Raw genomic sequence first — 28,000 nt, 5'->3', positions numbered from 1 at the left:
GTGAAAGTAAAGTTCACTTTGAGTGAGTGCGTGTGGTTGTTCTTCTACTTTTACATTGTTGAAACCTGCTTCCAACAACAACAAGGTTACATTTGAACATATCGGGTTCAGTGTTTGCTGAAAGGTGAGTGCACCGAACCTACTCATTTTGGAGATTTCCGTGTGTAATGGCATAATTTACAGCTGTCGAAGTAGAAGCTTGTATGTGGAATGTGGGCAGGTTCCCTTTCTGCTCTTCTAGAGGTTAGTCTACTGTGAAAACACATTCTGAAGTTCTGCATCCATGGAACTATCAGCTGTCCAAGTCTATCTAAATATATGTGTTTGAGTATTTGAAGTTTGAGCTCCACTGTGCAGAACTTATGTTGTGTAGTTTGACTTAATATCCATGTGCAGGAGGGAAAAGTCTCTGCCCACCTCAGTCTGACGTAAACATGATGTTGTGACATCACTGTTGGTTAGGAGCCAGTCATGAGTGAGCCATGAGCTTCCTCCCATGGACTCTCTGCCTGCTGAACCTGAAACAATGGACTCAACAGACAATCAAACCTGTAAATCCAGTTCACTACACTATATTTCCTACATCCTTGTAGGAAATGGATTACATTCATTATCTTATTTTTAAGTTTGTAGTATATGTTACGGGTCTCAAGCGTGAGTCCACAGTAACAAATGTGTATGCAACCTGTATCAGGTGGATAAAGCAGGAACAATGAAACGTCAGTGCACCGCGCTTCTTTCCAGATTGTTTCTCTGTGTGTTTTATTAAACACATCAAAATCATGAACAAAGCTCATAAACGCATTTCTGTTGTACACATTCCAGTTTTTCATATTTGAGTTCTCAGTTCACTAAAGTCCATCATTGCATTCTATTTTCTCACATCTTCAATAAAGCACAATTTCATTCTGATGTGCTACCAGTTCTGACACACACACATCCTCAGTGACCTTTTTTCTTGGTCCAATAAACACTTGTACTCATTAAAGTGCATTAATTTTCACAGTATACAACTGGTCACAATACTGCTGCTTATTTTCAGCATCATCCAAATTAGTACATTTTGTCCCTTTTTAACTTGCCAAGCTTGACACTCTACCTCTGTAATAATTACAGGCTACTGAAATGTATTTACTAGAAAATGTTTGTCAACGTATGTAGCAAAATATTTTTAACAGAACAACCATTTTCATGTTATTAACAATCAGTGTTCACTATAAACAGTATTAACTCAGTTGTACTAAGTAAATGTAAATCCTGTTAATCTCATTAGACAATGTAAATATTAAACATTCATAGTGTACGGGAGCTTTCAGAACACTTTAATACTGTTTTCTACATATCAGACCATTTTCGCGGCACTCGTGATGACGTCAGCAGGAGAAAACTCCGCCGAGACCGACTAAAGGCTGGAATATACTTTCCGCATGAACGAGCCGCGCGGAAATCAGCCGCACGGAAATCTGTGTGAGAGAACGTGTGCGCATTTATACTCCGTGCGCGTCTGCTCCAAAACTGCAGGGGGCAGTGTATCACAAACACACGTCTACCTAGTCTACTCTAGTAATAAACTAGAGAAGAAGAAGTCTGCTTCCAAACTGCAGGGGGCAGTGTAGCTCAGACACACGTCTACCTGGTCTACTCTGGTACTAAACTAGAGAAGAAGAAGTTTGCCATTGTTTACACCACTTACAACATGGCATTTTACCGAATAAAAGCATTTCAGCAGTTAGTTTTATTTCACACCATGAATAGTTCATACCACGGTGATCTCTGTGTGATGAATCGTATAAGTTCACGTATTTCTAGACTTCAGCTACGAGTAGGTCCTGGCCCTCCGCCATGTTTTTCCGTGCGGCTCTGTCCACGTTGGTTAGAAAAATGTGGAGGTGCGCGGAGCGGAAATTTTCCGCACGGAAAGGCCGCTGGAGGGGGCGTGGGTGCGAAAATGACATAATTTTTCCGCACGGAGCCGCACGGACCTCGCGGACGCGGCAAGCATAAAACAAGCTTAACTTTCTTTGTCTTTTATGTATGTAACTGTTTCAACATTTCAACACAGAACATTTCACAGACAATCACTCTAATAAAGCGCGGCCTTGGGAGGTAGAGAGTTATAGATTATTCACAGTTACCAACCTGTATCAGGTGGATAAAGCAGGAACAATGAAACGTCAGTGCACCGCGCTTCTTTCCAGATTGTTTCTGAAGAGAGCGCGGGATGCGTGTTCCCTCGCACCATTCCTAGGTGCAACCGGAACAAAACAAAGGTTCCACCCCACCGCTGCCTGCACAGGACTGCTATTTTTCAGCTTCAATAGCACAATGACAATTTATTTAGCCCTTATTATCGACACACATGTACATACCAGACAAAGTAATGAACACAGTAATTATTCTAACCTTTTATCACATAACTGTGGTCACACTATTTTATGGGTGCCACATGCTCCCTAACAACAAAAGTGGCTCCTGACACTTGAAATCTCTAATCCAAATAACTATCACCTTTCTTAACCCTGTTAACTTATACATCTATAAAACCAAACACCAACAAATATATGAAACAACCAACCTCGTAAGCCATGTTCTAACATACTAATTTAACGCCTCTTACTTTGCTGTAAACGGTTCAATAGCAATGTACAGGATGGGTGATCGGTAGGTATGTGGCAGGTATGATGCATGTGTGTGAGAATGGATATGGGTGAGAATGTGGATACTGGTACCTGTAAAATGTTGGCTGTGTCTCTATGGCATTAACCAGAATCCGTGGCTGGTAGGTTGGTTGGCCCAGTGAGGTGTAAGTCAACATCTGACCAGGCCGCCTTGCTCTGGTAGATCTCCTCACCATGAACTGGGTATCAGGCTGTGCTCCTTGAATGTGTGCATCTGTTGTGTCTGAGTCTCTGACCTGCAACAGCACTTGCTCCTCGCAGGGCTGTGGCTCCTCTGTAAGTGGCATCACCTCACTTCCCAGCTTCTTGTTCCACCTCACCTACACCTTCTCCTCCAAACTCTGACCCAGCTTGAATAGATTCTCCTGGGTACGCTCCAGTCATCTCAGGGTTACCCAGAGACTGGTCTTGCTTGTGAACACCTGTATCAACTTTTGACAGTTCTCTTGGTACTCACAGCCAATAACGAGGTGCTTCCTCGTCTTCCTCCGAATCACTTGTGCTACCGTATTGTGTCTGTTCAGCAGCTTTCACTGGCTGTGTTGACTTTACATTCCTCTTCTGTAACTTAACAGGTGAAGTCAAGATTGGTGGGTCTGGTGGTAAGCTGTTTACTTGGAGTAACAGGTTTCGATGAAGGGTGCGCAGTGGACGGCCTCCGTTCTCAGGACTGACCTTGTAAACCGGGTTATCACCAAGTTGCTCTCTGACAATGTAGATTGTCTTTTCCCAGTAGGGTTTTAATTTACAGGGCCCCCCTCTTTCAGAAAGGTTCCGGACAAGAACTCTGTCCCCTAGCTGTAGAGTGACACCTTTGTTTCGTTTGTCATAATAGTGTTTCCCTTTGGCACTTGATTGCTGGCTGTTAGTGCTGGCTATCTTGTATGCCTCTGTCATTCTCTCTTTCCATTTTTTTGCATATCCACTTTGAGTGTTGGCTTCATCCTCCTCCTACCAGCCCAAACAGTAGGTCAATAGGGAGGCGTGGTTCCCTGCCATAGAGCAAGTAATGTGGAGAGTAACCTGTTGACTCATGTTTTTTTATTTTAATTACATGCGTGAATGACATGAGGCAGGTGATCCTTCCAATTTTCTCTTTCTTTCTCTCCAAGTGTCCTTAGCATTTGCAACAGGGTCCGGTTGAACCTCTCCACCGGATTGCCTTGTGGATGATAAGGGGAGGTTCTGGAATGCTTCACACCAGATATCTGTCTGAGGGACTTGAACAGTTCATTCTCAAATTCCCGACCTTGATCATGATGGAGTTTAGTTGGATATCCGAACCGGGGAATGAAGTCGTTAAAGATGCGATCAGCCGCCGTCTTGCCTGCTTTGTTTCTGGTGGGGTACGCTTGTGCAAACCTGGTGAAGTGGTCGATTCCCACCAGGATGTACTCATACCCACCCCGACTAGTCTCAAGGTGGAGGAAGTCAATACATACCAACTCAAGGGGTGACTTTGATGTCAGACTCCCCATCGGTGCTCTATCATGTAATTTTGGCTTCTTCTGCTTTATGCAGTGGCACTTTCTGGTGATATATTCCTCAATCTCTCTCTTCATGAAAGGCCAATAAAAACGATCTCTGGCCAGACTTAGGACTCTTTCCACACCAACATGTCCCATGTTGTCGTGTAGGTGAGTAAGCACTGTCTGTCTATAGGTGGCTGGCACAATCAACTGCCTGCGACCAAAGGTCTTCCTGTAGAGTAAACCATTCGCCACATATAACCTTCTCCATTCTCATGCCAGTTTTCTTGTCGGCTTGTCAAATGTTCTGCGCTTCTCATCAGTTAGCTCTGTAGACTTTTCTCGTAGCTCCAATATTTTTCCGATGACGGGATCTTTCTGCTGCTCCTTTGCAAGCTCTTCATGGTTGACTACAGGACAGGGTTCAAAGTCTGTTTGTGGTTGCGATGTTATGTTGAGGGCAGCCACCCAAGCTACTTCATCTTGCTGGGCTGTCCTGGTTCCCTCCCAGGTGGCATGCACTGCCTCCTCTGGCAGTCTTTCTGTATACTGACTAGTGAGTTCATTAATATCGACAGGACATCGAGAGAGGGTGTCTGCATCAATGTTCTCTTTGCCAGATCGATACCTGATTTCAAAGTGGAAGTCTGCCAGCTGTCCAACCCAGCGATGGCCCATCGCGTTCAGCTTCGCTGTGCTCATCACCTAAGTCAGGGGATTGTTGTCTGTGTAGACAGTGAAATGGGGTGCATAGTACAAGTAATCATTAAATTTATCACATACTGCCCATTTCACGGCCAGAAACTCAAGCTTTCCACTGTGAAAATGGTAATTCTGTTCTGCTGGTGTTAACGTGCGTTATTATTTATTATATTGGCATAGCCAATAATTCTCATCTTACCATCCTGATTTTGGTAAAGGACCGCTCCGAGGCCCTGTTGGGAAGCATCAGTATGCAGTATAAAAGGTTGGTCCAATATGGTAAACCAGCTGTAGCCTCCAAGTGAATCGATCAGGTCTTGTATGCGAGGGAACGGGTGCCGATTAGGCATAGTCTTTTTGTTGAGGAGTCTGTAATCAATACACAAATGCAATGATCGATCCCTTTTCCTCACACATACAACAGGTGCCGCATATGGTGACCGTGATTTCACAATCCATCCTTTCACAAGCAACTCCTGGATGTACTCTTTAACTTCCTTGTACAGGGGTTTTGGAATTGACACATAAGCTTTTTGAACAGGGATGTCATCTTTGAGTTTAATTGACATTTGCAGAGATGGGATGCATCCGATGTCACTGCCATCCCGAGCGAATGCTGCTGACTCCTCAAAAAGCATTTTTTCCACTATCTGCTGTTGTTCTGCATTTAGATGGCTGAGGTCCACAGGTGGTTTCCAAAGGTCTGCAGGGGGGCTGCTCAAAGAGTTGACATTTTTAACTTCAGCTCTCTCTACACTAGCCTGTGGTGGTGCCTCCTGTTGGCCTATCTCAAGTACTTTAACTACATGTTGGATGGAACCAATTTGGGTTCTGCTCGGTGTAGTGATTACCTGCTTAGTGTGGTTGGAAATGGGTACACTGACACAGGGCCACCTACTCTTCCTAACCTCTAGCAGCCCCTCCCCAACACTGAGCTGTTCTAGGGGGGCGCTCTCTTCTGGTGGTTCATATAAAACTACAGTGTTGGACACATCAAAGGTAGGTGGTACTTTACATCGCACATGCATTGTTTTACCAGCTGGGATGCTGACACCTTCTCTCCCTACTCTGACTGTGGCTGTACTGTAGTTTGCTGTTTTCTGAACTTCAATACAGTTGACCATGACTTTGGCCTGCTGTTCTTCCACTCCAAGTGCTTTTCGGAGGAGGCCGACCACCATGCCGTGTGCATCAGCAGCAGACTCTTCGCTTTTAAACATCTCTTGAATGACATTAGCCCCAAGTAGGGGCTGGGGGAGAGGAAGCTGACTAACCAGGAAGGGGACTTGAATTGTGAGATTAGGGTTGTTATTGCCTGGGAGGTTGGCCTATCAGTGATGCTAAGCTGTGAGCCAGTATCAAGTAAAACAGTCACTGCAAAACCATTAATGAAGCAACTTAGCAGGCTTTTCCTACCAATTAGTGCTGCTGTGCATGGTGTGCTTTCAGGAGTTGTTTGTGTTTTGTCTGGATGAGGTTTGCTGATGTGTGGGCTTCTTTTCTTTCTCAGGCGTTTTTGCTTGTATGCTGCGGTTACTGGGTGGGACTGAAGTGGTGGTGTGGTCCCTGGCTGTCCCTCGGCAGAGACCAACTCCCGTTTCCCTGCTGTTTGGTTCCTTTTAAACAACCTACTGCTCGGTGTCCTGTGCCTCCACACCCAAAGCAATGATTGCAGTTTTCTAAGCCTTGCTGTACACAGTTATTGCAACCAAATGGTTTTCTCCTCTTTCCAGAAGGTTGGCTTGGAGGAAAAGGTGCTTGGTGAGATGGAAACTGGGGGCTATGCAACTGTGCATGTCGTGGTGTTTGAGATGATACTGCTGTGGAATGTGTTGCCTGTAAGGCTCCCATCTGTTGGTCCATCAAAGTGGCAACCATGTTGGTTAAGGTCTCCACTTGTGCACTGAGTTGTTGTATAGACTCGCTGTTTTTCTTATCTGCAGCTCGATCTCCTCCCTCAGCCTGAACACTATGTGTATGTGTAATTTTCTGTCTGGATGTCTGACCTAGCCTGCGCTGGTGTTCATTTTCATCACTAATTATTTTCATAACCTTGCTTAGAATTTCCTCATCGCTGACTTGACTGTCTGAAAGCAATGGTCTCAACTGCTGTCTAATGTCACTATGTTTTGGACCTAGCCCCTGATAGATCGTGTGAATGAAAACCTCCTGAATAGTCCTGGGGTCGTAACGGATATCTGTAGTGACCTGCTTTGACTGTAAGAGGATTTTCTGTTTGAGTCCCATCATGCGGTACAAAAACTGCTGGGGGGATTCTTGGTCATTTTGTCTTGCACACATCAATTCCTGAAACAGTTCAGTACTTGCCCTTTCACCGAAGTGGGATCTGAGAAATCCTTTAATCTCACTAATGGCGATTTCATCCTTGTTAATAAGCATGTCCTTGAAAACACCAGGTTTAATAACTCTCAACACCTCGAACTACCTCTGTCTCTGCGAAACCCTCCCTGACTCCCTCATCTATCTGTTTGCAGATACTACTATAGGTTATGTCAGAGTTTTGGTCCCCTATCTGTCCCCCATGTAACTTAAATTCCCTCCGCTGAAGGTAGGAAAGGTCCTTTAACGGAACCATTCTGTCCATCACTACCTGTGAGTGTGGTGTTGGCTCACCTGTACTTCCGGTTACAATAGGTTGTGTACTATTCACATCCTTCACGTGCTGCAATTTCTTGCCTACTTCATTATACATCATCCTTAGTTGGTCTATATTTTGTCCCGTGGTGTGTGTCTCCATGCTATAGTCAGTGTGCTGTGTAGCATGTACTGCGGTGGTGGGTGGTGTGTCAGGGTCATGCGTGTGTGTGAGTGTAGTGTCCCTTTCTGCCTGAGTGGGTGTAGTGGTTCAATTCAATTCAATTCAATTTTATTTATATAGCGCCAATTACAGTCAAATTGTCTCGAGACGCTTTACAGAACCCATATGCCTGACCCCCAGAGCAAGCCAAAAGGCGACAGTGGCAAGGAAAACACCCTTTTAACAGGGAAAAAAACCTCGAGCAGAACCCGGCTCTAATGTGGGGGGACCCATCTGCCTGCTGGCCGGGCGGGTTGAGAGGGACAGAAGAAGTAGAGAGGTAGAGATAGAGGGGTAGAGGTAGAGATAGAGGGATACAGATAGAGGGGTAGAGATAGAGAGGTGGGGGGGTGGGACACAAGGACCATAAAACACAGCCACACATCTGAAGCATCCAGCATCCAGCTCTGGGACCAGGGACACTCGGAGAAAGGACACAGAAAGAAACAGAGTGAATGTAATGCAATAATGGTATATATAGTAAATACATAGGTAGTTAGAGAAGGGCTCAGTGCATCCAGAGAGGTTCCCCAGCAGTCTAGGCCTATAGCAGCATAACTAGGGGCAAACTAAAGGGACGTCAAGAGGGGAAGTCAGTTGTGCAAATGAAAACACCAGCTCACCCCGTCAGGGTCACCCAGTCAGCCCTAACTATAAGCTTTGTCGAAAAGGAAGGTTTTAAGCCTGGTCTTAAAAATAGAGAGGGTGTCCGCCTCCCGAACCCAAACTGGGAGCTGGTTCCACAGGAGAGGTGCCTGATAACTGAAGGCTCTGCCTCCCATTCTACTTTTAGAGATTCTAGGAACAACAAGTAAGCCTGCAGTCTGAGAGCGAAGAGTTCTGCTAGGGTAATATGGTACTATCAGGTCTTTAAGATATGACGGAGATTGGTTGTTAAGAGCTTTATATGTCAGAAGAAGGATTTTGAATTCTATTCTAGATTTAACAGGGAGCCAATGAAGAGAAACCAATATAGGAGAAATATTGAGTGGTGTTGAGTGTTTCTTGTACCCATGCTACCCTCTTTGTGGCAGCACCTGTGGTACAATCCCCAATGATGGACAACAAATGATCATTTAGCATTAATAACTGACTCATACCCCCATCTTCTAATTGCAGTAAGGTGTCAGAACGCATGTACTCCAGAATGAAGTCCACGCAGATTTCTTCATCAGTAGGCTGTAAGTCTTCACTTTGATTGTCAGTTGCAATGTCTCTTGCAAGCTGATAAACTTCACTACCGGAGAGTTTAAACAGGTTCTTTTTGATACCCCAAACGAGTTCCTTCCGTGCTGTTGACATAGCATTCCCAGTGATGAGGCAGCAGTGCGGTTCCCTTGGTGGAATGAAGGTCCTCCTCTGGACCTCACTTTCCCTCATGGACACCCACCAGCTGTCGTCCTGGCTGTCGCTCAGTCTCTAGCCTTGGCCTCGTGGTTCTGGTTATCACTGGACCCACTTCCCTTCTTGGTTCAGATGGCAGTGGATCCCGGACGAGCCCCCAAGATTTGTTACGGGTCTCAAGCGTGAGTCCACAATAACAAATGTGTGTATGCAACCTGTATCAGGTGGATAAAGCAGGAACAATGAAACATCAGTGCACCGCGCTTCTTTCCAGATTGTTTCTGAAGAGAGCGCGGGACGCGTGTTCCCTCGCACCATTCCTAGGTGCAACCGGAACAAAACAAAGGTTCCGCCCCACCGCTGCCTGCACAGGACTGCTATTTTTCAGCTTCAATAGCACAATGACAATTTATTTAGCCCTTATTATTATCGACACACATGTACATACCAGACAAAGTAATGAACATAGTAGTTATTCTAACCTTTTATCACATAACTGGTCACACTATTTTATGGGTGCCACATATACATAAAATTTCAGAGCAGTGGATCAATACTTGACCAAGGTTGATGCTGAAATGCAGAAAAAGCCTTCAATAAATTGCTTCACACAAGTGTTGCTTGCGTGTCTCTGAGAATGGGTGCAGCTCAGACTAGTGCTATTTTGTAAGTGATATCGAAATGTTTCTAGGTCTGACCTTGTAAGACTTCCATTGCGACTTTAATTCAGAATTGAGCGGTGTGCACATTCAGACATGAAGCCGACATGTTCAGATGCAGTCATGTTAACAGGAAGAAGTGCAGGTCTGAAAGGGCCTTTAGTGAGTCATGAGCTCATGATTTGTGATTTTAAAATATTTGAAAATATCCTAATTTTTCAGTACATTTTTGAATCAGTATATCAGAGAGCAGGTGTAAAATTAGTCTATTATTGACGTATGATTCATGCATGAAGGTGAGTCATTGCTGATTATATCAATGAAGATTTCAGCATGCATGCTGTTCCTGCGGAAACATTATTGACTTCACTTTCTTTAAATATGTACTATTTGCACAGAACAGAAGTTGGACAGAAGATTCACTGCTTAGGAAAACCTAAATAAACTGGACTGTTAGTTATTTGGTCAATTCAGATAGAGATGGCCTACTGGGAGCCAGTGTAAAGACTTTAGAACTGGACTGATGTGTTCTGATCTCTTTGTTCTGGTCAACACTTTTAAATGCTCCTTTGGGGGAGTCCAGTCAGAAGGCCGTTACAATAGTCAATTCTACTGAAAATGAAAGCATGAATATGTTTCTCCTGGTCTTTTGTGGACTTGAATCCCTTAACTTTGGATATGTTCTTAAGCCGACAGAAGGCTATTTTTGTGAATGACTTGATATGATTACTGAGGATCAGATCTGAGTCTATCAGCACACCAAGATTTTGGACTTGGTCTTTGGTTTCTAGGGGTAGTGACTCAAGGTATTTACTAACAGCAGTCCTTTTCTCTTTGTTGCCAAAAACAATGATTTCAGTTTTGTCCTGGTTTAATTGAAGGAAATTTTGGTTCATCCCATTATTTACTTGCTCTAGGCAGCGACACAGTGATTTCATTGGACTGTAGCCATCAGGGGACAGTGCTAGATATATCTGTGTATCATCAGCATAACTATGATAGTTAACATTTGAGTTCTGGAGAATTTGACCCAAAGGCAGCATATATAGGCTGAAAAGAAGGGGTCCAGTGACTGACCGTTGAGGTACTCCATATGTCATTGCCGCTCAATTGGATTCATAACTTTCAATGGTCACAAAATATCTCTGCTCCCCCAAGTAAGACTTGAAGCAGTCCAGGACTGTTCCTTGGAATCCTGCCCAAGTTTCCAACCTGTTCAGCAGTAAACTGTGATCCACTGTGTCAAACGCAGCACTTAGATCCAATAGGCCACAACTGACACCTTGCCTGAGTCAGTGTTCAATCTTATGTCACTCTAATAAGAGCAGTTTCTGTAGTGTGATGAGGTTGGAAAGCTGATTGAAATTTGTCAAACAGTCCACTGGAGTTCAAGAAATTGCTGAGTTGATTAAAAACCAGTTTCTCTGTAATCTTGGCTATGAAAGGAAGATTCGAGACAGGTCTATAATTGGAATGGAAGCATCCACAGTTCTCTTTTTTAAGAGTGGCCTAATGGAAGTGATTTAGGAAATGTGCCTGACTCCAGTGAGCAACTGATTGTATACTGCAAATCAAATAGGACAGACTTTACAATAGTTTAGAAAAAGTCAGATGGCATTGGATCCAAACAACAAGTTGATGGTTTAATCTGCTGAACTGTTTCCTCTAAAGTCTTTAGGCCAATTGTATTGAATTCTGACATGACAGCTGAGTTATTCTTGGGCAGTTTTAGGGATTGCATCATTTTATTGTTTTTCTGCTTTGTGGAAGTATTTAACATTGTGGATTGTATTTTTTCATTAAAAAAGCATACAAATTCATCGCATTTATCTGTTGAGAGTAGTTGTGGAGCTATCTTATTTTCTAGGCCCTTGCAGTCATAGTGTTCCTCCATGGTGTTTTTGGCCTGCTCAAGGTTATCTTAATTTTAACCAAGACTAACACTGGTATTTTCATTTATGTACCTTTTCTTGTCAGGCATAGAGGTTAACTGAACATTTGGAATGGTCTGTAAGTCAAAGAATACACAGAAATGGTCAGAAAGAGCCAAGTCCTTCACATCAACAAAGGGAACCTTTAGAAAAAAACAGATCCAGAGTGCGGCCTTGAGAGTGTGTGGACCCTTTCCCGTGTTGCAAGAGGCCGAAAGTGTCAAGAAGAGCAGAGAGTTCTTTGGCATTGCCATCCAGGTTATTTTCAACATGAATGTTAAAATCCTCTGTCATGATAAAAAAAAAAGTTAGTCAGTGCAGATAACTGACAGCAGTTCTGCAAACTCATCAATGGAATTTTCCAGAATATCTTCGAGTTCCATAAATAATTAAAAACAGAACTTTTGGATCACCTTTTACTAAAAAAACAGAGATATTCTAAAAGGGCTAAAATCACCAAAAGTAATTTCGTTGCACTGAAATACAGATTTGAAGATGACAGCAACTCCCCCACCTTTCTTGTCGGTTCGACACTTACTCATAAACTCATGTTGGGGCAGATGTAGGAATTGTTGTGTTTTCACCCTCATTAAAAGGGAAGCCATTATAAAGGCTTATTATTTTCAGAAGTATTTTAACAAACAGGAGACTTATTGTGATTTGTGTTGAATTATTGTATATTATTATTTGTGTTTGTCAGCTCTTTAATGTTCACTTCCAGTGTATGGATGGGGAAATTCTGTAAGGCAAATTAAGCCTCCTATGTGTTAACATGAACTATATATAAGCAACTTAAGACTTTGCCTCCCTAAGTACACCAGTTCTTGTGGTCTCATGAAAGAGTCCACATTTTGACATGTCATAATAGCAAAACACTTGAACCTTGCTTTGCCATACTTGCCACACATCAAATTCTGTGGATGTAAGAGGCCTCCGAAGTTGGTGAAATATCAACCAAAGATTGTATTTTGGTAGCACATGTGAATGCATCCATATATACACACTTGCAGGAACTTTCTGGAGGCCCGATGCCACCCTCGTTTAAAGATTTTGCACTTTTTTCATTTTAAAGGGCTGATAATCTGCTGGAAACAGTTTTGTCCTCACCAAATATCATGACTGTGAGAGTTTTATTTCTGTTCATTGAACCCTCAAATTGATTCCCCAGGTAAGTGAGGGTGAAAATCCAAACATGTCTGAAATGTGAAATTCTCAACCTTCTGCCACTTTAGAGGACTTCTTTTTGAGTCCAAAATAACAAATAAATAATCTGAACAAAATCTGAGGCAATGAAGCAAAACTGCTTTCTGAACTGATATGGACTGACCCAGTTTAGATTTAGACTCTTGTTTATTATTAGTTCATTATTATGTGTTATGCTTCACTTAACGTTCTGTTCAATCTGTATGACAAATGTGGTACTGTGGCTCCTTCTATCATGGTGGTGGTATGTCGGATTGAAGCTGACAGAATGCTGTCACTTAAACAGACTGATGAAGTCAGTAGAATAGTTATATGTCTGAAAGGGCCTTAACACAGCATCACAGAGCTGCTGGCATGACTGTACTCTTGTTTTGTTTTTGTATTTTATTTTGTGCTAGCTCTCTTATAACCTGCGGTCATGTCTTGTTTCTAAACTTCCTCCAAAGATGGCCAAGCGGCAGAGCAAAAATGACAGCTCTCAGGTGAAAGCCATTCTCCAGGCTAATGACCAGCAAAGGAGTGACAATGACAAGCCTGAAAAAGAGCTCAACAGCAAAGAAAACTCAAGTCAGCCCAGCTGCTCATCCTCCTCCTCCGGGCAGTGCAGTGAAAAAGATTTAACAGACTTTACGTCTTCCTATTCCTCTGGACCCTGCAATACCAAAAACATACAATCAACCTCAGCCAGATCATTAAGCCCCGGCCATGTCAGATCTAGATCTCCAGAGGTGGCTGATCTGCCAATGAGGACACAGAAGGAGGAGGTCAAGTCTTCGTGTTGTCAGCTGGATGATCTGAAGCGACTTCCACATTGTTATGTCAGCCTGGGAAAGCTGCACTTCAGCAGGACACACACTGTCCTTATAGATGTAAGAGTTTGTCCTTTTTTGTTGTGATTGTTTGCACAGACACAAACTTGAAGGTTGGTGTCTTTTACTAAAAATGTGAGAATTGGTAATTGCTACATACACAGTGCGTTTAACAGTATATAACTCCCTTGTAAGCTTCCCCTTTTATTGCTTTTAAATATTAAGTCATGGTCAAATTCCCATTTTTGTTCAATGTATTGGTTGTCCCATTACATCTTTTTGTTCTGTAACTTTAACAGAATGAAGTTACTTTTTAAAATCGTTTTTATACATTTATGAACTCTTGTACTCCGTATGTGAGTATATGATAATCTATTAGTCAGGACCTTAACTTTTGGTACTTTTAGGTAAGGATAATGCTTCTGCTATTTTTGTATTTAGGTTTGAATGCAGGACTTGCTTACTTACTTGTATTGGAGTATTTTTACACTGTGCTATGGGCACTTTTACTTCAGTTCAGCACTTATTGAATCTGGCTGTATCGCTTGTCTTGCAGGTGTCTTTGTTCAACTGTGGAGCAAGACTCGTTCCTCAGGAGGGCAGGGACCTGTGGCACAGTAACTTTGTGAAGATGCCCTGTTCACAAGCAAGTATTACATTCAGATTAAAACAGCAACTCAAATAATGACCATGTTATCAGGAAAAAAAGTCTACAGAAGTGACCACAAACACACAAATATACCACAAAGAGACAGAAAACCAACACAAAGAGACAAAAAAACACAACCAGAAAATGTTGAACACCCTCAAGGAAACATAAAACCATCACAAAGAGATGCAACACAGTGATAAAGCTGCTTCAGGAGGTTACACCTCAAGGAAACTTGAGCTTTGTACAAAGAAGTTACCATGACACTGCCACTCTGACTGACTCACTTTGCTATTTTCATTATTAATTAATCTGCAAATTATCCTCAACTATTTATTTCTCCTAAAGAAAAGAGGGAAATCTTCACAAGTTTAAAAGCTGAAACCAGAAAATTTTCATATTGTTTCCAGGTTTGCGTGAAAATATGACAGATCTTCTATTGCATTCTACTGTTTATGTAATTTACAATCAGGAAAAAATACATCATGTTACAGGCAGTGAATCATGGTGGGCCCTCCCAGGTGTCGAGGTGGAAGCTGATCTCCAAGCAGCTGAGCACTCTGGCCAGGAAAACAACAGTCAGCGTCAATGATGTAGCAGTGCGTGGCAGCATTTGTACAGTAATGTTCAATAATCTGTCTTTGATAAACACGAAATGTTCAACTCTCCTCTGTTTCTACTCACCAGACGGCCATTGTCGAATACAACCCCAAGTATAAAGATCGGTGGTCGTTTGATGCTCTCGAAACCTTCGTCAAGGTCAGAGTCAGTCGACATCTATGATTTAGTTTTAACACCGAATGTCTACTTGGTAAGAAATGTTTGTATTTTATTTCCAGCGTGTCCCAAAAACAGAAAACTACTTCAACACACTGTTTCCAAAGATCGCTGCCTTGGCTTTGAGGCTGCCTGAGCAAATAAAGAAGGTAACATCAAGTGTACAAAAAGATATCTCATGTACTGTCATTCAGCTAAGAGGCTGCAGAGTAATGAACACATTAGCAATGTTGTGCTTCATTTCTGTCACACCATATTTGATCGAGTTCAAGAGTTTAAGAGCACCAGAGTGACTGCCTTCTTTTTAAATACCTGGTATTGACTCTCTGACTCACAGTTTGATTCAGTTGGAATTAAAAATGACTATGACCTGCTGATAACAACAAGGATACTTCTTCTGCTTGATTTGACTTTGGTCTTACAGAATCTGGGTGTTTTTTAAAAAGTAAAATAAATTAGGAAACAGCCAAAGACATAAGGGGTTAACTAGTGAAACTTGCTAAATTATCGAAAAATATACTTTCTTTATAAGTATCTTTTTGCATCTGTAGAAAAACTATTAAACTTTAAACCTAATAACAAAGACTTAATGTAATTCTGTGTAACTTTGTGTGTTGGTGTTGATGTTTTAGAACTTTTGAACATTTGTCCTTTAGTTTTGATTGACTGTTTTTCAAGATGTGCAACCAATCAGATCATGCTGTGAGTAGGATATAGCTTTAGACCACAAAGTGGCATACTCATATAGAGAAAGCTGCATCAGAGCTGAAATACTGCATTTTTAAATTTATTTATTCTATTATGAAAATATATGTTCATATAGAAGCTACTACATCTTAACATGAGGCAAAATGTAGAATATAAGGCTTTTAATTCAGCTCAGCTTGGGAATAACCATTATCAAAGATTTCAAACATTGAAATAAGACATTAATTCTTCAAATACTTTCACAATATTGTTTCTTCTCAAAAACAAATTAAAAATAATCATCCATCCATACATTATCTATACACTGTGTAATCCTCATCAGGGTTGCAGAGGGGCTGGAGTCTATCCCAGAAGCTTAGGGTGACGGCAGGGGACACCCTGGGCAGGTTACCTGTCTATCACAGGGCTAAACATACAAACAGTCACACTCAGATTCACACTTACAGACAATTTAGAGTTACCAATTAACCTCAGCATGTTTTTGGACTGTGAGAGGAAGCCGGAGTACCCGGAGAAAACCCACACATGCACAGGGAGAACATGCAAACTCCATGCAGAAAGATCCCAGGAAGGCTGGGACGCGAACCAGGGATCTTCTAGCTGCGAGGCGACAGTCCTAACCACCAAGTTACTGTGCAGCCCCAAAATAATCAGAATAAGTAAAAAATCATAAATAAGCATGTCTGGCATGAGGAAAGTTAAAAAGTAGATTAAAGATCAACATCAACACCAGGTACCTTGAACCAGCTTTACCAGCCAAGTGCATTTGGTGCTTGATAAGATTATCTCTCTTGAATGAGGAAAAGAAGGACATGATAGAAAATATTTGTCTGAACATGGTGATGAGGTGTTGGTGTGTTCTCAGGCCGTCCCACTGCTCCAGAGAGGACGCTCGGCAGCCATCACTCTGTCACAGGTTCAGATATCCTGCCTGCTCGCCAATGCTTTTTTCTGCACCTTTCCTCACCGCAACACCTCCAGACCCAACGCTGAGTACAACAACTACCCCAGCATCAACTTCACCAGGTCTGGAAACACTTTTACATAGATTTCATTTTGTGGACCTAGTGGGATTTTTAACTGCTGATTCTTGTCTTGCAGTCTGTTTGGAAATTGGTCAGAGCGGAAGAAAGAGAAGCTGAGGGCCATCATGCATTACTTTAATGTGGTTACTAATGAGAGTGAGTTCAAACCTCAACTCCTGACAATTTATAAGACATTTCAGTGAAGGTTAGTGACTGTTTCTTAATGCCTTTGCAGACACTAAACTGGAAGGACTGGTGACGTTTGAGAGATACTGCCTCAGAGACACAGACATGCCCAGCTGGAAGAGGTAAGAACTTCTGTTTTGTTTTACAAACGTCTAATAAATGCTCAGTAAGTTCTCATGTAGGCACCACAATCATAGTTGTCCTCTTTCATGTTGTCTTTTCAAAAAGCAGAAGCGGCAAAAATTGCATCATTTATTAAAGCAACAAACTGTACAGAGTGAATTATTGGATTTCCAAACAGTCCTTCAACCAATCATGTGCGATGTGCTGTTGCATCAGAAAACTTAACCAAACCTAAGATAGTTGTAATGTCTGCTGGTATGTCATGTTGCATGCACTAACCTGCATGCAACATGACATACAAATGAAAGAACAGCACTCAAAGAGTGCAGTACTACACCAAGGCTGTTCATTCCCCCATATGGCATTGTCAGAAATGCAGCATGGTTTTTTTTTTTTTTTTTTTAGAAATGCAGCATTTGTTTATTAGTTATTGATCATCAGAAATCACGGCAACATAGAATGTAGCCATTTAATATAGATGTACCTACAAACAAAATGACCTTGCGTTGAGCATAGGTGTATGTTGTGCATGTGTATGTTATGTACGGATACAGACTCATGTGACCTAAATATGTAGCAAGCAACAGAAATTGATGGAACCCGGAAACACCTCCACAATTTAATCATTTGTTCCTTGTATGATTTCCAACAGATAAGTCCCAATAATCGATTGCAGCGGTCAATTTGTGGTAGGATCGCAATCATGTGATCGTCAGCAGGCAGCTGACGTAGTGTTCACTTGTTGTCATAGTTACAGTGATGCCGTGCCGCTATCTCGCAATGATACAGAAATCTTTAACAAATCCGTAGGTCCAGACTATAAGCAGCATCACTGCCAAAATCTAATCACTTGGTCCTTGTATCATTTCCAATCTTTTCTGAAAATTTCATCAAAATCCATTATTCCGCTTTTGAATAATGTTGCGAACAGACAAACAGACAGACAAACCAATGCCGATTGTCACATAACTCCGCCACATTCCTTGGTGGAGTAGTATAGTTGAACTGATTCAAGATTTTACAATTTATCTTGCACAGAACAGGAATTTAAAATTTTACAGCAGTCCAATCCATAGATAATGAGATATTTTGTACATAAACCTCAAATGTGAACTTCATGATGATGATTGAATTCATTTGGATTCATCCTCTGGGAAACATGAATATCTAAAATTTTCACAGCAATCCATCCAATAACTGTTAAGATATTTCAGTGCTGCCGAGCTGCTCTTCGCTTCTTTGACTCTTTTTGTTTTGGCGGCAGGTCAACGGAGAAGCTGCATAAACTGTACGTTGCATCATGTGGCAGCATTGAGACTGAAGGAACCGGACTGCTTCAGGTAAGAGCCCACAGCAGTGATCCACAGCTCAGTCAGAGCAGCGCTGATGATCCGTGTGTTTCAGGTGGACTTTGCTTCCAGCTGGATCGGTGGAGGAGTCCTCAGCTCGGGTCTGGTGCAGGAAGAGATCTTGTTCCTCATAAATCCAGAGCTGATCGTGTCACGTCTCTTCACCGAGAAACTGGCGGACAGCGAGTGTCTGATCATTACAGGTAGAATCACATGATCAGGCCTTTAGTGGATTAGAAATCTGTATAGATTGCAATTAATTGCTTGATTGATGAAAACGTAGCCATTATTCAGGCAAAAACTATCAAACAAGCTGATTAAAACTTCTCCCATGTGACAAATTTTTACTCCGCCAAGGAACATGATGGAGTTATGTGATGGTCACTGTTGATTTCTCTGTTTGTTTGTCTGTTTGCAGCATTAGTCAAAAACAGACTAATGAATCTGGATGAAATTTTCAGGGAAGGTCAGAAATGACACAAGGACCAAGTGATTCGATTTTGGCAGTGATGTGGCTTATAGTCGGGATCTATGGATTTGTTAAGATTTCTGTATCGTTTCGAGACAGCGACACCAAGTGAACAACAAGTGAACACTGTCAGCTGGCTGCTGACCATCACGTGATTGCAATCCAACCACAAATCAGCCGCTGCGGACTCACAAATTATTTAAAGATTTCATCCGTCGGAAGTTATACGACTTGAATGACTGAGCAGAATTGGCAGAGTACTGTGCTCTCTGAGTGCTTTTCTTGTTTTTTTTCAATGAAATATCTTTTTGAACAATGAAAATTTGTTATCGAACAAATTTGAATGTCATGGTTTGATTTGGATTCAAGGATTTGAATTGACTTTTTCCAATATTTTCCAGCACTGGGGACAACACCTTTTGATGAAAAAAAGAACAACCAATGAATCAAAATTAAAATGTTAATTTAAACTTGATTGATATTCTATATTTAGTTATGAGCCATAGGAATGTTGCTTGTTGAACAGGATTCCTTCATTTCCATGAACACACATTGTAATTTCAGATGAACTCTCCAGGGATGAGAATTTTCCGCAGATCCGCGGAATTCCGAGTTTTTTTCCGCCGAAAGTATAATTTTTGTGAATCATGTAAATCCGTTGAGAAAATTGTAGGGGGGTAGGGGTAGGGGTAGGCAAGCAGCTGGCCGGCCGACGCGTCGCGAGCCGAGGCTTGTGATGGCCGCCCGCCGTGATGGCCATCCCGCCGCCGACATCTTTCGGCAACGCGTGTTGCAAAATCAGATACAGCTGTGAGAATGGAAATCGGCATTGCTATCTGTAAACATCACTCGCTATTTATGTTAATGACAACATCCGCCTGTTTTCGGCAGCAATTTGGCGCCAGTTTCATCTGATTGTTTCCTTCCACATGTTAAATTTCGCGGATATGCAAGCACACGATATTGTTGAGTTTTGATCATTTCTGGTGCGTGGATACGTATAGATCTATGGTATATAAACTGTGCCATTCCTTTGAACAACAAAATATTGGGGTATTAATATGTTGTATTAGAATTAAAATGAACAGGGTATAAATATGTTGCATTTAAATGAACAGATTCCTTGAAAGGCATGAAACTCAAAAATTGAATGTACCATAAATGATAATGATCAAGTATCCCCTTGGTAGCCCACCAAATTGGGATATTGTTTTTTTAAAAAACAGGTGAAATTCATTGAAGAAATTAATGGATTTTGGGTGTTGATTGCCTTATATATTCACTGTTAAAAGTCACCAGAGAATGCCATTTCTAAGTGAATTTTACAAAAATTTTCCGTGCCTTCGGCAGACATTTTCAGAGTTTTTTGCCATTTGTCATTCTCATCCCTGACTCTCACACACACGTATTCCTGGAAATACAGACTTGAGCCCCAAGTGTGAGTTAATCTGGCCCTGAACTTTTTACTTGGAAAAAACTCACCTTTTGTAGGTGTTTAATGTGTTTTATTGTGTTTTTCTCAGGCTCCCAGCAGTTCAGCTGTTACTCTGGTTTTGGCGACAGCTTTGAGTGGGCAGGGCCTCATGAAGAATACCTCGAAAGGTCCGAGCGGCTGCTTCATGTACATTTAAAACATTTATTTTGGGCTTTTGGGATTTGATGTGATGTGATCTTTGCAGAGATGTGTGGGCTCGGCTGAAGAGGCAGATTCTCGCCATCGACGCTCTGCACTTCAAAAACAGCAGGGAGCAGTACAGTATGATGAAGATCACCAGGGAACTGAACAAGGTGACGTTTGTGCAAAGGTTTTTCATTATTTTTACTATTTTCTCATCACGCTATTAGTAGATTGCTTAAAGATTCACTTTTCCAGTTTATATTAAGTGTTCGATCTGAGATGATCATTTTACATGATTCTGTTGTGTCCCTGAAGGCATACTGTGGATTTAAGGGGCAACATGGGCAGGAAGAGCCCGACATCGCTACAGGCAAGTGGGGCTGTGGAGCTTTCAACGGAGACCCACAACTTAAAGGTGAAATGTTCTTACAGTAATGATGGATGACTGACTTTTGAGTCTGAAAGCCTTTTTACTTTGAGCTTTTTGCCTGTTGATACCAGTCATGAGGGGAACATGAATAAAGGTACCTAACGGCTGGTATTGTCTGTACATGTCCAGCTGTGATCCAGCTGATGGCAGCAGCAAAGACCAGGAAGGGTTTGGCCTTCTTCACCTTTGGGGATGAACATCTGGAACGAAGTCTGCAGCAGATACACCACCTACTGGTCACAGAGGAGGTTACAGTTGGTGAGCGATCCCAAACACACAGCAGCATTTGTTCAACTCCCTCTCGAGTTGCTGATTAAACCCCTCAAAACTCATCACTGTATATCATCCATCCATCCATTCATTATCTATACAGTGGCTAATCCTCGTCAGGATCGCAGGGGACTGGAGTATATCCCAGCTGACTTAGGGTCTCCAGTCTATCACAGGGCTACATATAGAGTCTATCACATTAACACCAACAGACAATTTAGAGTTACCAATTAACCTGAGCATGTTTTTGGATTGTGGGAGGAAGCCGGAGTAGCCGGAGAAAGCCCACGCATGCACAGGGAGAACATGCAAACTCTATGCAGAAAGATCCCGGGAAGGCCAGGACACAAACCGGGGATCTACTAGCTGCAAGGCGACAGTGCTAACCACCACGTCACTGTGCAGCCCACCATGTCTCATATTTAGAAAATATTATTTTGCTTTAAAATGTCTTGGATGTAACTCTGCACCGTTGTCCTACTTTTCTCCACCCACCTCTCACTGCAGCTTGAGCACACCAGCTCCCCTACGACTGCTCTATACTACACAGTAGACTACAGATATCCTGGTCACATTTTTTTGCCACTGATTCGATCCAAGTCATTTAATATTTAGTGTCTGCCAATTCACAAACTCTAAAAGATGGAAAAAAAATGCGTTCTCTACATGCATGTCAGAACATGTATTGTAGATCAGCTGTAGTAGCTGGTTGCTTGCTGTTTATTACTGTTAAACTGCAGGTTATTTTATTTGAAAAAAATTCAAAATATTTAACGTTCAGACAGAAATGAATTTTTAGTGGTAAATCACTGACAAGAGAAGAATTGTATCAGGTAAATGAAAAATAATTGATAAACTGACAGCAGTGATCTTGATTTTAAGTGGCCTGTACTATAGATTCCCTTAATAATCAGTGTCATTTTACAAGTATTTATGCTGAATATTGCATGAAGTTTACTCATGTCTGTGAAATTTAATGAGTTTTGTGTTCTAAACTGATGGATGATGATCAACTACTAAAACACACATGTTATAAAACTTCACCATCACAGCAGTTAAACACAATATTACCTCATTTCCACAGACTAAACCTGATAAAGAAACTGACTCATGTTTTATTATATCGTTTATAAATAATTTTGTTCTCATTTCAAGAAAACTTTGACAAATCTTGATGTTAATTTACTGCATAACTACTACACCAAGGAATTTGGTTTGTCTGTTTGTCTGTCTGTTAGCAACATTACTCAAAAACGGACTAACGGATTTGGACAAAATTTTCAGGGAAGGTCAGAAATGACAAAAGGACCAAGTGATTAGATTTTGGCAGTGATGATGCTTATAGTCTGGATCCACAGATTTGTTAAAGATTTCTGCCGTCGCAAATGATACGACTGAGCAGCCTTGGCGGTTCATTCCCCCATATGGCTTGTCATAAATGCAGCATTTTTTAAAGAAATGCAACATTTGTTTTTTAGTTATTGATGATCAGAAATCACGGCACTATAGAAGGCTATTTAATATAGATGTACATACAAACACAATGGTCTTGCATTATGTACGGAGACTGAATCGCGTTGTTCCTTATGTCATTTCCGACGGGTAAGTCCCGTTAAGTCTGCAGCGGTCACTTTGTAGTTGGATCGCAATCATGTGCTCGTCAGCAGGCAGCAGGTATAGTGGTCACTTGTAGTCATAGTTACAGTGATGCCGTGCCGCTATCTGGCAATGATACAAAAATCTTTAATAAATCCGTGGATCCAGACTATAAGCCGCATCACTCCCAAAATCTAATCACTTGGTTCTTTTGTCATTTTTTACCTTTCCTGAAAATTTCATCTAAATCCATTAGTCCTTTTTTGAGTAATGTTGCGAACAGACAGACAAACATACACCAATCGTCACATAACTCCGCCCCGTTCCTTAGCAGAGTAATTCAAACCAAACTACTCATGACTTTGTTGGAAATAATTCACAGCTAAACACCAGCTAATTTGTAGGAAGAGAAAGGGAAATTAGATAAAATACAGGAGTGTTACCTTCTACTTTTAAATATGATATTAATTTTTAATAATGCTTCCTTGCAGGGGAACTGTACAGACTTCTGGAGAACTACTGTTTTGATCTGCACAAACCTGGTGGTTTACATGTGGATCTGTTTGATTTCATCAGAAAAGCCATCCGAAGTTTGAGAAGTCAGCTGTGAGGCATCTGAACTTACAGTAAAATCTTGAAGGAATGTTTGTATTACAGAAAAGAAAAATCTGCTGAACCATTGTTTAAGTGATATTTTGCATTTTCTTCTTATTTTCTTTGCTAGTAGACAGAGCCGCTTTAAGATTCAGTAAACCAGTTTATACTTCTGTTGTTAAAGCAGTAAAGCTGCTTAAAATGATATTTAGATTCATGTCCAGAGAGCAGGAGCTTTATTCACAAGACAAAAAGGGGTGCTGGACTTTATGTTAGGGCTGAACAATGAATCAGTTTCAAAAATTAGAATCATCATCTGAAACAATGCAACTAGTAAATCACAATGGCTGTTATTTAAGATAAGAGAAGATGACTTTATTGATTCCTCACTGGACAAAGGATTTACACTACCGTTCAAAAGTTTGGAGTCACCCAGACAATTTCAAGTTTTCCATAAAATTCACACTTTTATTCATGTGCTGACATAATTGCACAAGGGTTTTTAATCATCAATTAGCCTTTCAACACCATTAGTTAACACAATTTAGCATTAGAACGCAGGAGTGATGGTTGCTGGAAATGTTCCTCTGTACCTCTATGTAGATATTCCATTAAAATCATATGTTTCCAGCTAGAATAGTCATTTACCACATTAACAATGTCTAGAGTGTATTTCTGATTCATTTAATGAATGAGATGAAACTGCTTTTGCTAGTGTAGTTTCTCAGACATCGAGGATGTGCAGATATTGAAGAAAACATTTGTTGACACTGACTTGCTTAATAATAATAATAATAAATAATAATAATAATAACTTTATTGCAAAGAACACAGCATCTGATCAGGCACCATGGTCTGCCCGATGGAGAATTCAGAGCCAATATGAACCTCCCAGAACAATGACCTGTGGCCACTTTTATGTGCTTTGGTCAAGTATGACGTCACAACATATGGTTCCTGTTAAAAGACCATGATAAAAACAAAAGGGGCCCCTTCAATCAACCCCTTAGACTTTGTGGCACCCAAAGACCCCCATCGATCAACTTCCTGGACATTGGGACCCCCATCTAAACACAGCATCGACTTCCTTCAACAGGAAAAATACATTCCATCCCATTCTACTAAGCAACACATACCTCAGGTCAGATACTACACTAGTTAATTTTCTGTCTGTTTTAAATTTTTAAAAAATATCGATACTGTCTTACAATGATTGACAGATGTCTCTGCTGCTTAACCCTTTTAGCACTATAATACTTATTTCCTCATTTCCACTCCCTCTCCCCACACGGCACTCAGTCATTACCATAATGCATGTAATAGCACCAGAAAGACCCGTTTCTCCGTTTCACAGCTTTCAGGGGCAGTTTGAATGACTAAAACTGCACGAAGTAGCGAGGAGTTACAGTAATTTGAAATACACATGCACCGCGGTGTCACCGGTGATCCCTGTGGTTTTAAAAGGGTTAATAATGTGTGTTTTCAGACATGGTATTGTGTCTATGAAAGACTAGAGTCTGTTTTCCTGAAATCTGGAGCTGAAATAAAATACCTCTAACAGCACCATTCAACAGGTCTTTATTTGTCGACAATAAAACATGCACACCATATGAAAATAAATACATTCTTCAAACATGAGGAGCCCCCACCATTGCGGGCATGTTTTTATCCTTTATTAAATCTAATTTCAAGTATTCTGTTGTGTTTGGCACAAGTGGATGTTTACGGCAATGGGAGAGAATGGTGAATGAACCACAGAGGAGACAAGAAATGGAAACAGTGAAAGAATGTATGAAAAAAATGGAGAAAAATGTTTAATGCCAGTGAATCTGAAACATGCACTGTTTCAGTGTAAAGTGACTGATAAACTCAGATAAAAATGTAGAAAAAATGTGTTTACTCCTCAACTGAGAGATTGGACACGAGGCAGACGAGAATGTTTTCAATCACTTCTACTTTCTTAAAAAAAGACGTGCTGTTTACTCATTTCAGTTTAACATCATTCAGCTACAATAAACAACAGCTGTGAGGACGCCAATGTGAAATGTCATTTAAATGCCAAATACTTCTAAATTGTCCTCAAAGTAGTTGCATTATTTCCAAGTTGAACATTAGAGCGTTTCATCAAATGAACAATCACAAGCAAATTCTTTGCAAAGACTACATTGAAAATACAGACCTCAGAGTAGAACGTAGCTCAAGTTAGAAAACCTGTGATCATTGAAACTAAACTGAGTATGACAGACAGCCTGATTGCATGAACATGGCTACAGAATAACCTGAGAACAGCAGAACTTTCTTTGTTGTGGACTTATGGGCTGTGTCTGTCGGCATGTCTGCATCATGGCTCCACATGGAAAAGAATGGAAAAATTGACTTTACAAAGATGGAAAAGGATACAGGAAGATTGATGACCTGCTAAAAATCAGCAGTTGTGGCAGTCGTCAGGAGGTACAGAATGTTCCATAGTACCCCTAATCAGAGCTGCAGTGGTCCTCCACCACAAATGTCATAGACAGTGCTCTACTTTCACATTCTAGCTGTGAAAAAAATCCTAGAAAATATAATCTTCCGCTGCAAAATGAAATTTTCTGATTAATATTGGAAGCACATTCTTTGGTCAGAAGAGACCAAGATACATTTGATTAGCTCAGATGTTTGTCCTGTACCAGACCAGGACTACAACAGTAAACACATGGTCCTCACCTTGAAGCATGGAGGTGGCAGTGTGATGATATGAGGCTGCATGAGTACAGATGGTGTTGGGGAGATGATATACACTACCGTTCAAAAGTTTGGGGTCACCCAGGCACTTTCATGTTTTCCATGAAAACTCACACTTTTATTCATGTACTGAGTGATGGTTGCAGGAAATGTTCCTCTGTACCTCTATGTACATATTCCATTAAAAATCTGCCGTTTCCAGCTAAAATAGTCATTTACCACATAAACAATGTCTAGACTGTGTTTCTGACTAATTTAATGTTATCTTCGTTGAAAAAAAACTGCTTTTCTTTCCAAAATAAGGACATTTCTAAATGACCCCAAACTTTTGAACAGTAGTGTAGATGCAACATGAATGTCGATGGATATATAAAATACTGGCCTGGACAAGTATGTTGCCTGACTGGAATCCAGTAAAACAGCTTGGGTTTGTTTTTAAGAGACAGGTAGAGCAACACAACCCCTCCAGCAAAGAGCAGCTGAAAAAATTAGAAATGACAGAACATCTCTCCGGAAATTTGGTAATCTGCCTGTAGAGGTGGATTGAGCATGTCAAAAAAAAAGATGGTTTCACAAAATATTGAAAAAATAAAGTTCTGAACTTACTTGTTGCATTGAGTTCCATCTGTGAGGTCTGCATTTTATTATAGTAAATCTAAACTTTCAGTTTTTCATTTTGCATCAAAACAAATATTCTACTGTTTAATATTAAGGTGATACAGCTTTGAGTCATTTCACAGTCATTGATATCGCTCATTTCTGTTGTACACTGCATCGCGGCTCAGTCTCAACCTTTTAAATGATCACCAGTATACTGGATTCTTTTATTTCTATTACACTGCATTTAATATAGCATATACTGTTAAACACACCATTAACATCAGGTTTAAAGGAATAGTTAAATATGATGGGAAATGTGTTCATTTGCTTTCTAGCTGATGCACACCACTGTCATGTCTAAATATGAGGCAGCTAGCCCTAGCTTAGCATAAAGGCTAGAAACAGGTGAATACAGTTAGCTAACAGGGACTCTATCCAACCTTTAAAGCGTCTATAATCCCGGCTGAGTAATAATCCTGCACTTCACCCCTTTTTAAAACCATAAATTGTATTTTTTCGTATTATTTTTCCATCTCTATGCCAACACAGTGATATGAGAGTGGTAGCTATCTAACTCCTGGCAGGAAAGCCAATAAGCCTATTGCCCTCAGTGTTTAACTATTCTTTGAAATACATGCATCATTATTTTCCCCTTGCAAACAATCTTCCACAGATGAATTTAATCAACAGGTGTTACATTTCTGTATATCTGTGAAATTCTTGATGTACAGAGCAGAGCAGGTTGAGATTAACTCATAAAATAAAACTCTTCAAAGTTAATTTCGTATAAATTCATACATTCATTGCAGGTTTATTTCTTCAGTCCACCACTGTGAACACTGAGGTCTTCATGGTAACAGTGTTAAAAGTCTTGTGCATTTTGACGTGAGATTATGCCTGTTCACAGGTCTGATATGTAAATATATTGAGGAAAATGAGTCAGGTGCCTGAAGCTCAGTGTGGGCGGAGACAAAAACGAGCTGTTAGAATTTCCCTGAGAAAGCCTCCAGATTGAATGCGGTGTCCAGTAAACGTTGCAGCTCCATGAGGTGAGTTTGCTTGTTTCCAGTCGCTGGAGCTGCTGCCGGCTCACGACCAGCGTACCTGCAAACACAGAAACACAAATGAGCTTATTCATGCTTACAGAGTGACTTATGAAGTCTAATTTGTGGTAGAGAAATAATGAAGGACAGGGAAAGAGGCTTTATAGTTGGTCAGAATAAAGTTGGCAGAGGAGTTTAGCTCATCAACCACGGTCAAAGATAAAGT

At 41.0% G+C, this 28,000-nt stretch overlaps 2 protein-coding genes across 2 annotated transcripts in view; one reads left to right on the top strand and one right to left on the bottom strand.

Annotated features, from left to right (window-relative positions):
* On the top strand, positions 1-24,973 carry pargl (poly (ADP-ribose) glycohydrolase, like). Its single transcript, XM_055019105.1, has 16 exons — positions 1-124; positions 13,251-13,673; positions 14,170-14,263; positions 14,761-14,861; positions 14,950-15,021; positions 15,102-15,188; positions 16,613-16,773; positions 16,849-16,928; positions 17,008-17,080; positions 18,346-18,421; positions 18,486-18,633; positions 20,423-20,501; positions 20,579-20,687; positions 20,833-20,932; positions 21,077-21,205; positions 23,305-24,973. The coding sequence occupies exons 2-16, from the start codon at positions 13,251-13,253 to the stop codon at positions 23,421-23,423; spliced, it is 1,851 nt and encodes a 616-aa protein (XP_054875080.1). The 5' UTR covers positions 1-124; the 3' UTR covers positions 23,424-24,973.
* Positions 24,969-28,000, bottom strand: part of ogdhb (oxoglutarate dehydrogenase b) — a 47,800-nt gene continuing 44,768 nt past the window's right edge. The window contains exon 23 of the mRNA XM_023272807.3: positions 24,969-27,835. Coding sequence (XP_023128575.1) covers positions 27,715-27,835 — 121 coding nt within the window. The 3' untranslated portion in view covers positions 24,969-27,714. The remainder of the gene's footprint in view (positions 27,836-28,000) is intronic.

The sequence above is a fragment of the Amphiprion ocellaris genome, chromosome 17 (assembly GCF_022539595.1).
Source record: "Amphiprion ocellaris isolate individual 3 ecotype Okinawa chromosome 17, ASM2253959v1, whole genome shotgun sequence".
NCBI classification, from domain to species: Eukaryota; Metazoa; Chordata; class Actinopteri; family Pomacentridae; genus Amphiprion; species Amphiprion ocellaris.
Note: the sequence above shows the minus strand (reverse complement) of the source record. Positions and strands in the feature narration are given on the sequence as shown.